This window comes from Arvicola amphibius, chromosome 6 (genome assembly GCF_903992535.2).
Source record: "Arvicola amphibius chromosome 6, mArvAmp1.2, whole genome shotgun sequence".
In the NCBI taxonomy this organism is placed as follows: domain Eukaryota; kingdom Metazoa; phylum Chordata; class Mammalia; order Rodentia; family Cricetidae; genus Arvicola; species Arvicola amphibius.
This window is the reverse complement of record NC_052052.2, coordinates 44,796,480-44,808,568: the sequence shown is the minus strand read 5'-3', so window position 1 is coordinate 44,808,568 and position 12,089 is coordinate 44,796,480. Positions and strand designations below refer to the sequence as shown.

General features: G+C 38.9%; 1 protein-coding gene across 3 annotated transcripts in view; it reads right to left on the bottom strand.

The window, feature by feature from the left end:
- Dnai4 (dynein axonemal intermediate chain 4) overlaps positions 1–12,089 on the bottom strand; it is a 77,314-nt gene that overhangs the window by 55,578 nt on the left and 9,647 nt on the right. For 2 of the 3 annotated variants that reach the window (XM_038335457.1, XM_038335459.1), the window contains exon 2: positions 741–918. The exons of the other annotated variant lie outside the window; for it this stretch is intronic. In XM_038335457.1, the coding sequence (XP_038191385.1) occupies positions 741–918 (178 nt within the window). The remainder of the gene's footprint in view (positions 1–740; positions 919–12,089) is intronic. 3 annotated transcript variants of the gene reach the window in all.

Below are 12,089 nucleotides of genomic sequence, written 5' to 3'. Positions count from 1 at the left end.
AGTGAATACGTTTCAGCAAACATTTGTGTAGAGTGTCTTCCGATACATTCCCAGGCGTCTGCAGATGTGGAGCAGTTGAGCCACACCATTTTTATTTTTATTTTTTTGGAAGATGGGAGCCAACTCTGGGTTGGCCTCTGGCCATGACACATTCACCCTGGCACACACTGGAACTCAAGGACAATTTTACTGGTGTTTGAGAGAAAAACAACAGTCCAGTCAAGTTGTAACTCTTGACAGCTGCCAAGAGGAGGGAGATTACAGAGTTATTTAGAAATAAACTCCGGGGCTGAACAGCTGGCTCAGAAAGGTTAAGAGCATGCACTACTGTTCCAGAGTTTAGTCCCCAGAACCCACAACCAGGAAGTTCACAACTGCCCATCCTGAAAGTGCGGGGCCCTCTTTGGGAGGGACCTACACGCATGTGCACACACCTCCACACACATAACTTTAAATAAATAAACCTTTTTAAAAGCCCACAAAACTCAGAATTCTAAAAAAATAAAAAATAAAAATGAAGTCACCTGTGGGGCCAGCAGGATGTCTCAGGGAATAAGGGTGCTTGCCACCAAGTCTGATGATCTGAGTTTGATCTCAAGAATCCACAAAGTGGGAGAAACAGCTCTCCCAAGTTGTCTTCAGACCTCCACACGTGTGCCAGAGTGTACATGCTCACACACGTGTACACACAAATTAAATAATTAAATGTAACAAAAATACTTTGGAAAAAGGACAGTTACCTGTACTGTCTTAGTGCCAGAAATATTCAGTTTGTCTACCGGCTTTATCTCAGGAACAGCAACCATAGTTCTCGACATGGCAATTTTGCTTTGGGTGGCGCCAGGATAGCCTTTCCCTGAACTTCCTTTTGATGGGCTACTAAAGCTAATAGACTTCCTTGTTTGTGAACTGGGGCTCCTGTACAAGGAAAACAAAAGACAGAGGACCCAGAATTGAAAAGAAAATTCAAATTATAGCAAAAGTAGACTTTCATTTAGAAGTACAAAGAAGCTAAACAAGTACCATGCAGCAATTGCTACCTGACACACTAGTCTGTGTAAGCGCATTTCTGGAGTTGACATGTACAATCGTTTCTGAAGCAACTCGACAGGGTTAGAACTAACACCACTTTATGTAAAAAGACACTGGGCCATTAGGATGATTCTGTGGGTAAAGGTGACTGTGGCACAAGCCTGGTGACATGAGTTCAATCCCCCAAGCCCATGTAAAAAGCTAGATATGAAGACAGGAGTGCCATTTGGAATCTCGCTAGCTAACCTAGAGTAGGTGGTGCAGCAGGAACAGTTAGAGACAAGACTAGAGACAGCCAAGTCCCCAAAGCTGTCCTCTGACCCCCACATGTATGGCCACTCTCATTTATGTGCCAATTCATACTCACACACAATAAAAAATGAAAATACATTTAAAAATTATATAAAGATGCAGAGGCTTAAAGGAAAGCATGAGATATGAGATTTGATTCAAACAGGAAGATGAAAAAGCTATACTGACTTCTTCTCTGGGTCTTAGTTTTCTTGTTCATAAAACAGGGCTCATAGTGCTTACAGGTCATTATGAGGACTTCACAAATTTAGCTTGGGAAGTACCTGCCACATGATAAATGCCTGCCAGTGTACAGTGGCGTACAGTGCAGGGAAGCAGGCAAAGTTAAACATGAGCAATAAAGCCCGGAGGGGGGGAGTACCCCATTTCTTTTTGAACAAATTACACAATTTTAAATTAGGAAATTAGAGTAAAATATTTAAATTATGGAAGGACTGTATTATCATGCTACTGGATTTAGTTCACAGATTCCCAAGTTAGGCCCAACCTCTACGCTTGACCATTCTAATTCTTTGTATTGAAAATTTCTATGACGTTTATTTAGATTCTAAAAAGCAAATACACTTTCAAATAAAGCAATTTTGGCTTTTTTTCATTTAAAAAAGCAAAACTGGACAGTGATTGATGTAGGTTTCCTGCTTTACTTCTTTTCATAACACTTAACACTATTTGGTTTTTAGACTGCTGTTTTGCACTCTTCTACAGAGCGTAAGCATATTCATTATGGGAATTTTATCTTCTCCATTATATCCCCAGTGCCTAGAACACTGGATTATTATATGCATTAAATAAATATTTGAATTTATATTCATTTGAGTGCTCTACCCTGGATGCCTTCTTTCCTTAGAAGGAAAGAACTTTACCACCAAAATCAGTAATAGAAATACAAGTCCTATAAAAACTGCTTTGTAACATCTCTACTATCTTTAAAATCTTCTCTTGTTTCCTGTAGACTCCTCTGAATTCATCCTTACACATTTTCCCTTTCCACAACAGTTGCCCTTCTGTGGAGGTTGGAGAGATGGCTCATTGGCTAAGAACACTTACTGTTCTTGTAGGACCAGAACTCAGTTCCTAGCACCCACATGGTAGTTCATAACTACCTGTAACTCTAGTTCAAGGAAACCCAATGCTCTCCTCTTCCAACATCCACAGGAATATACTACGTCATCACAATGAGGTCAATAAAACTGATTTATTAAGTGTCTGCAATGGAAAGAGACGAACTCACAATATAGAAAAGGGCATGATCCCGCAGTGTCTCTCCAATGTCCTGGGTCTCCCCTGATGTTAAGCAAGAGCCAGAGCAAGAGACTGAACATGCTTTCTTTTGCATCTTATCAGTAGACATGTAGCACCTCAGACCATGCCCAAAGTGCCAGAGTCCCCCAAAAGTTAATTGGCTGTGTGGGTTCCCACAATTCCCACTTTTGTCTAAATAAGAGGGTTCTAAAACTAATAAAAAGGTATATACAATAATAACAAATATTATGTATTGTCCAGGAGGAAGAAAAGGCAAAAACTTACACAAAAATAGAACTACAACCAACATGAACAACATCAAGCAAGAAACACATGCTAAATGTCCAGTCTAAAAAAATCAGCAAATAACAGAGATTATTTCAATAGATGTTCTATCCTGAGGAATCTAAGTCTGGCACTTAAAATGTCTTATCTAACTTATGAGAGGAAAGTAGCTGTGACTGTCTATTCTTCAACCCCATCAAAGACCTGAGAAGAAAAATAATAAATAATATACCTGAGTAAGTAGGAAGTGCAAGAAAGCAACTTCCAAAAGGTGCAAGAAATGACAGAAACAACTGGCTACCTGGGCAGTCACTCAACGTCTCATTTTCAACGTTGGGGCAACCAACTTCAGCTAAGGCCTAGAGTATCTGACAGACCATTTTCAGAAACAAGACTGTTCTGCCCTGTCTTGGAAAGTTTCAGCAGTCACTTTGCTTGTGCTCTGCTTGTGCCATTTGGAAAGCATGTATCCTGTCAGCAGTCGAGGCAAGGGCAGTCCTTTGCCCAAAGGCCAGCTCTGCCAAGAAGAAAACAAACTCCAAGTGGAGTGTCTGTGGTGTCCAACATTCTCTCGGGAATAGGTCGGTGCTGCCAGGAGCAATTGTGTCTCACGTCAACGGAATCCTGAGTTATTGAAATGTTGTATTCTACAGTTCTTTGATGTACTTTAAGGCTGCCTATCTATGCAGAGTACATTTCTGAGCATCCAGAGAATCAGACTAACATAACTAAAGGTATGACAAACATGGGTGGACTATTAATCTGTAATTCTTAAATAACCTGTGCATCTGAAAGACTTGGGCTTCATATAAGAACATAAACAATCTTTAAGCAGGTGTGCAGCATGAGGACAATGACCTCGAGATTGTATCAATATAAAAATATCTTCATCAGAGGTCAAAATGTATAGTGCAATAGGACAAAGATGTCCTTAAATTGCATCAATATACAAAATATCTTAAGCAGAGGTAGAAATACACATACATACAGTATGACAAAATAAGTAACTTTACATTTGTGTACAAATATTGTAAAGAGAAATAGGAACATACACAATATAACAAATACAATTTGAATTTGTGTCAATATGCAAATTGTCTTAGACAGAAATAAAAGATAATTTTACATATGTATCAACATACAAGAATCTACATCAATGTATATTGCCTATAATAATTCACAAGTAGGTACATTAATCTACCTATATCCCATCCATTCCTCTATTTTTTCCCAAAAAGACATTTCTGAGCCTAAACTTCATATTCAACCTCCAACCCTATACTAACCCCTAACAGATGACTTATTCATAACCCTAAGAAGACAAAATCTGTTGGGAGAGGGACGTTGTTTTGTAGAATTACTTCCAGCTGTCAGGGTATGACGGCATTTCTATGGGATCCTGTGAAAGCTAAAATGAATGTAAGTCTCAAGAGTACTGTCTGTAACCACTGTAGACAGTCTCTGAGTAGTTGGTAGGTTTTTTTAAGTTCTTATTTGAAGTTCTAGCCAGAGTGTTGTAAGAAGGTGCACCATCTCAGCTAGCCAAGTTGGAATCATCTTGAGCAGTTTGTAACCCAAAACCAATCTTTCAGTGGCGTTTATCAGGTCAATGACATCCTAGGAACCAGGGAGAATCGTTGTTGTGGGGCCCAATCTTCTTTCTGGATACTTCAGAGATTACTGTAGGAAAATTTATTGTTCACTGTGGAGAACTTAAATATTATTAATATTAAAATGGAAAGTTAAAATGTTTGATATTTACTCATCTTGTGAAAGGTACCAAAGAGATAAAAAAAATAGGTGTTGGGAGAAGTAGAAATTGGAGGGGGGTGGGAAAATAAGAGAGTATTGACAACAACAGTCCCTAGATTTTTGGTTTTCTTCTGTCTCATACCAGGTAGCTCTTCTGATATGAGACAGAAACTGATTATTTCTTTTGACCACATGCTTGGATTTAGAGGAGAGAGCCACAAGCACATACGCATACATGCACATACACGAGCACGAAATAAATGTTTGAAAAGTTGTTGCCATTCCATCTGAAACTAAATTTTATCCATATTCTAGAATCTAGCACTGTTTTTCAGTAATTCTTAAGACTCCTCTATCTTATTCTGCCATGAACATAACTCTGTTGTGGTTTCTCCTATACTTAAAATCTTTCCCTTTAACTATGATATCCTCTGCCTACTACAGCATTTTTTTCATTTTATAGCCTGATTTCCTAAAATATTGGTGGGTTAGACTTTTTGTGGTGCTAGGGTCTGAAAGCAGAGCCTCACGTCCTACCAAATGCCCTACCACTAAGTTCCTTTCCCAACCCTGTCCACTTCTTTATTCCTTTTACATGCTCCACACTGTCCTACTGCATAGAGACAACCTGAATTACAATAATATATTCTCTCAAATTAGACTCCAAGACTTTTTAGTATACATCTTTGTAATACCCACTGGTTGACCAGAATCTGGGAAGTGGAGGCAGAAGGAATAGGAGGAATAGCTAGCTGGGTTCAAGATTAGCCTGGACTACATGTGACCCTGTCTCAAAATACCAAAATCAAAATTTTTTAACTGTTCAGTTTTCTGAGACATCAGTTTCCTATTGTTCAATCTCCAAGCCCCAGATTACCAGGCCCTTCCATTTTTTCCCCAACCTATTACCTTTAGATTTCTCTTCTAAGTCAGAATCGTAAATAACAGTTAATCAACTTTTATCACTATGGCCATCAGCTTCACCTTTTCTGGCCTCTCCCACAACTGATGTTTTTCCTCTGGGTAAAGAGTTTGAGGCTTTCCTGTAAACTTGTCTCATCTAGGAAGACAGTATGTTCCAGATGGGCACTGGGTGGGGCACAGTACTGGACTGGTCTAGGAAGAGAGTATGTTCCAGATGGGCACTGGGCGGGGCACAGTATTGGACTGGTCTAGGAAGAGAGTATGTTCCAGATGGGCACTGGGCGGGGCACAGTATTGGACTGGTCTAGGAAGAGAGTATATTCCAGATGGGCACTGGGCAGAGGCACAGTACTTGACCCATGGATTTCTTTTCTTTCCTTTCCTTTTTCTAGATACACAAGCAAGCACCGGAATATAGTTTAGCCTCACTATAAACTCAGACTAAACAGCTTTAGCCCAAAGTTACACTAAGGAAGGTGGTTTCCCATGAGAGGACACACATCCACCTTCTGCTATTTGGCAGTTGACATTAGAAAAAGACATTGCTTTAAGGGTACACAACTGGTGTAGGAGATCGTTCTTTTTATGTGTTGCTTGTATTGGTTAATGAAAAGAAACTTCCTTGATCTGTAAGGGGCAGAACTTATTTAGGCTGGGAAGATGGAACGGAATTCTGGAAGGAAGAAAGCAGAGTCAGAGGAACACCAAGGAGCCACCAGAATTAGACATGCTGAATCTTCCTGGTAAGCCACTGCCATGTGATGATATGTAGATTAATAGAAATGGGTTAAATTAAGATGTAAGAATTAGCCATTAAGAAACTAGAGCTAATAGGCCAAGCAGTGATTTAATTAATACAGTTTCTGTGTGGTTATTTCGGGGCTAAGCTAGCCGGGTGGCCTGGACAAACAAGCAGCCCTCTCGTTGCAACACACAACAAACTCCATCTTCCAGTTTGGGCTACTAAGTCCCTTACATATCAAGGAGCTGGGAATATAACTTTATATTTCTCTTCTTTTTACTAGGTACACCCAGATTTCATGTAATGCTGTCATTTGTGATTATAATTGTTTCAACATGTTTATGTCCCAAAGAAGTAACAAAACCTGTGGCCACTTCAAATTTTCATTCATTTTATACACACTGAATTTTTTTTAGCATGTTCAATTAAAATCCACATGTGTATACTTGTAAATGTGTTTTGGTAATATATCAAAAGGCTGGATAAAAAACACACTGTTTTATAAACATGGGTTCTCTGAACTTCTTAAAATCTATTAAGATGGTATTTTTGGGTCTATTAAGTGATTCAAAAACCTTTAAAATCCTTTGTTTATTTTAAATAGTATTCATTGGAGTCTTAAAAAAGTTTCATTAAGCTACATATTTTAATGTTAAGATACAGACTTCAATAGATTTCTTTCCAAAACAGGTTCTAAAGGAGAAAGGATTTGATTTGTGTAATAATCATGGGTAATGTAAAAAACAATAGGACACAAAATCACTATATATTAAAACATACTTTGGGTACCTAAGTGATGTGTCTTAAAGTCTTTTTATTAGGTAAATGCTATGAATTAATTCTTCAGAAATATTTTCACTGTACAAATGATAAAGTTTTTGAAAGCTGTTATACACATTAAATGAATTAATTTAGCTCTTTAAATCTCTAATTCTCATGGTGAATTAAGAGATATAGTTGCAACAAACAGTGACATCCACATGTACATTTTTTTCAAGGTTTTCTGTGCAATTTGAGCTAAAGGGAGAAGTACCTCTCCCCCCCCCCCCCCCCCGCCCACCAATAAGCTGAGGACAGAACCCAGTGCCTGGACTTGCTACTGAGCTAAATCCCTGACCACCTAAGTCCTCTGATAAACAAGTTGCTGGCACCTGCTTTAAAATTCTGTCGATAATTAGGCCACACTCTTGTTTGGAAGAACCCAGCTGTAATCTTTACACTAGGAATCACACTTCTTAGAAGTACAGATTTGAAATTAGTAGTCACTTAATACTATGGGAGAAATAGTCAAGGGTAGTCACCAGGCCCCTAAGAATTACAAATGATTATCCAAATCAGCAGTTCTCAGCCTTCCTAATGCTGTGACTCGAATACAGTTCCTCATGTTGTGGTAACCCCAACCATAATATTATTTTCAGTGCTACTTCATAACTGCAATCTGCTGTTATGAATCATGATGTAAATATAGGATGTTCAGGATATCTGATATGTGACCCCTGTGAAAGGGTTGTTCAACCCTCAAAGAAGTCACAGCCCACAGGTTGAGAACTGCTGATCTAAATGAAAGCCGTAAGATCTGGTTTCCATCTTTATGTATGATTATGTGTGCGCTACCTATGTGTGCTTATTGTCCTCATCATTGACTTGATGGCAAATTAGTTTCTAATTTTTAAAATAAATTATAGCTGCTAAAATAAGCTCAAATGCCTTTCTGTTCATGGCATGACTGGAGTTAGAGTAAAGGCAAGGATCAAAAAAGGAGATTTAACCAAGATGGTTATGCTAAGGGGTAAAATTGAACAGCCCTAGTTGTGACTGTCTGATTTTTCTGTCAAGTTTGGTTTCCCGGTTTTTCCAAGGGATAATAGCCTCAAAAAAGACTTGAGACTTGCTACTCAAAGCACAGGCGGATGGCTTCTCTCTCCCTCTGCTTTCAGCTCTCCCTAAGTAACAGGCATGCAAGCTAGCTGGAAAGTAAGGAAAGATGCCTCAAACTTAACTTGTTCTGGTTGTCTTATGAGTCCAGTAAAAAGTAAACAATTTTAAACAAAAAGTTTCTAAGTATCTGTTACAACAGGATTTAAACCTCTAAAAAATGGGCTAATTTGTTGGCACAAGAATCATGTCGGCAGTTCTGAACTGAGTCTGTGTGTCAAGCCCCCGTGTCACATTAAATACATTTACCTTAAAGGAAATAAGACAGTGAAATCAGGTAAGTCAGTAGCCTTAATTTAGCCTTAATTTTTGATTAAGGCTAAAGACAGAGGAAAATGCTTTCCTGTGAGGAAGTACGAGTGATGGTTTTGTCTTAAAGTGATGGTATTTCAAAATGCAAATGGACAGTCCCAGAACACTAGTGGGTTGCAGAAAGGTTCATAGAAAATGAACACACTCTTAACTAAGCTGTTACAGTTAAAGGATATTAAATAACCACACAATTGGTTCTGTTACATTAAGAGTTTCTTAAGCACTGTCATGATCTCAGAAAAAACTGATCTAGAACAGAAATGATTTTTATTTTCCTTTTCCTAAAAGAGACATTTAAAATTTGTGATTAGATTTTTGTTTTCCTATTGGATAAGGCTTTTACTTTCTTTCTTTCTTTTTTTTTTTTTTTTTTTTTTTTTTTTTTGGTTTTTCGAGACAGGGTTTCCCTGTAGTTTCTAGAGCCTGTCCTGGAACCAGCTCTTGTAGACCAGGCTGGCCTCCAACCAGAGATCCGCCTGCCTCTGCCTCCCGAGTGCTGGGATTAAAGGCGTGCGCCACCACCGCCCGGCAAGGCTTTTACTTTCTGTATAGGAAGTATAATTCTTTTTAAAAGAATCATTCCCTCTTGAGGGAGTCCTGCTAAATTACATAGTGATCATGGAATTCAATTCAATGAACCAATATTTTAATCTATTTATAAAATTTTGTCTATTAAGTAAACAAATGACACTAATTCTTCAAATTAACTAAAGCTTTAGCTCTCATCCAAGATCTATCCATTTTGGAAAACATCCATTTTTTCATTATAAAGTACTTACGTCCTATGAAAAATTAAGTAAAAACTATATGAACTATTCCTATAAAAGGATAGCGTGCTGTTAAAAGAGATTTGGAAATATGGTAACTAAAAAAATAAAAATAAAAAATGGCTATAGAATTTTTCCCAAGATGAAGAAAAGCAGATGACTTTATCAATGGGAAGATCTAAGATTGCACTCTGCTTGGAGAAAAAGACTACTAGGTACTTCATGCTTTAGGAATTAAATCTGTACTTCTCATATCAAACTTCTGGGCATACATCCACATGGACCTCAGGAAAACAGGGTGATATTCACCTTTGGTTGCATTAACAAATGATTATCTCAAATAAGTGACAATTTCCCTCATTAAGAAAATATTTATTGTGTATCTGCACACAATGGCAAGCCTGCAGAGATCAGAGCACAACTTACCGCAGCTGGTTCTCTTCCCATCACGTAGGGTCCCTGGGAGCGAACTCAGCCCATCAGGCTAGCAGCACACCTCTTTCTTTACCCTCCAAGTCTTCCACAGGCCCATCGCAGGCCCATATTTTGAAGTGCGCTCTCTCTCTCTCATTTATTTTATGAGTGTTGGGCTCCATGTATATATGTGTACCTCATGTGTGCCTTCTACCCACCGAGGTCGGAAGAAGATCAAGAGCATATCAGAGTCTCTGATGGATGGCTGTGAGCCACCAGGTGGGAGCTGGGAACTGAGCCCAGGTCCACTGCAGGAGTAACATGCACTCTTAACTTCTGAGTCATCTCTCCAGCCTCACTTTCTATATTTTTTAAATCCCTTTATGAATAAATATTTTAGTAAATGTTTAAGATAGTCCATATTTTGCTTGATAGTCTATCTCGCTTTTTCTTTCTTTCACTTTATTTTTTGAGACAGGGTCTGTGTAGCCTTAGCTACCCTAGAACACGTGCTGTAGATCAGGCTGGCCTCGAACTCGCAGAGATTCATCTGTCTCTGCCTCCTGAGTGCTGGGATTAAAGGATTGTGCCACCACCACCAGCTGCTTGATAGTCTTAAATAATGAGAATAATGCTAACTTCAGTTTTAATGATGTTACCGCAAGGATATGTCCTTTCATTATCATGTTTTTGTGGTGATTGCTTCCTCGTGCCTTCCATTAATAGTTGAACCAGCACTCATGTTTAAACAGTGCATGTGATGGGGAGGACCAGGCCTGAACCAGGGTCAATGATGTTCTCAGACCTCATCAGAGATGTTTCTTCATGCAATGGATGGCAGTTAACTCAGAAGTTCATATTTGGTCCAAGTGCAGAGATTAAGTGACTGTCGAGTGCTCAGCCACAAATTGGATATCTGTACCACATAGCATCCCCAAGATCAGAGACTCAATTGTTAGTGGAAAGACTGTAAGAGCCAGAGACAGGGGAGACAGGAGCAAACCATGCCTTCTGGACATCACAGGAATGCTGCACTCACAAACTTAGAGCAGCTATAGCTGCCTGCAAAAGAGCAAACTAGTCAACAGTCTAGCTGAGATGCTACGGACAGTTGGCTTCATTTGTACATATGTGGCTCCTACACCAACTGTAATCTGTGGATGGTCCCAAATCCAGAAATGTATGAACAGTACAAATTAGAGTTAACAGGTTATTAAATTAAAAACTTAAAGGACATAAAGTTGAGGGGGACAGGGAGGCTGAACTGGGAAAGAGAAGAGTTGAGGTGACTGTGATCAAAATACACTCCATCAAGTTCTTAAAGAATAAAAACATTTATTGGAGAAGAATTCAAGTATTCTTGTACACACCATAAATGCAAATGAACACAGATACAAATTTGGTACTCTCAAAGTGACTGACAGAGTTGACAGGACTTGAGTGATGCTTATAAACTCAAAGACTTTATATCTATTACTTTGTAATTCAATTCTTATTAAACTCCAAGACACATATATGAAGCTGTATTAGAAAAATGCCAAACTAATCCCATAGCTTGTAGGTACTTATCAATTGAACCAAGTCTTTCCCTATAGGGAAACTGAGTTAAGATATATACTTCACAGAACTAGAGTGAGTAGTTTAACTTTTTTATTTTTTATTAAATCCTTCTCATTTTAATTGTTTGGATAGGCTGTGCTATACATTTTTCTCCATGCCCCTTTCACCCCCCTCCCTACCCTCTCAGCCTCCCCCTTGCCCTCCATGGTCCCAATTTACTCTGGAATTCTTGTCTTTCTCCCCCCCCCCCTTCCTAGGCAAATCCATGTCTGTCTGTCTTAGGTTCCTTTTGTCACCTAGATTCTCTGGGGGTGTGGCCTGTAGGCTGGTTGTCCTTTGCTTTATGTCTATTAATTACTTAAGAGTGAGTACATATTTTTGTCTTTCTGGGTCTGGGTTACCTCACTCAGGATGGCTTTTTCTAGTACTGCCCATTTGACTGCAAATTTCAAGATGCCATTCCTATTCTTCAGTTGAGGGGCAGCTAGGTTGTTTCTAGGCTCTGGAATAATAAATATGAATAATGCTACTATGAACATAGCTGAGCAAATGTCCTTGTGGTGTGAGTGTGCATTCTTTGGTATATGCCAACAAAACAAAACAGCAGCCTACAGAATGGGAAAAGATCAGAGCCTGTAAGGGATTGGGAAGGAGCCAAGAAAGGTTTATCTGTTTAGGAAGATGTGTTTTGCTAGAAGGAGCCTAGAAGTCTGATCCATTTCAGGGGTCTTGTTTGTTCTCTCCTGCTCAGTTGTATTTATCACTGACAGAGAAGTGTTGTTCACCTTGCATGAGGATGAGTGAGGTAAATC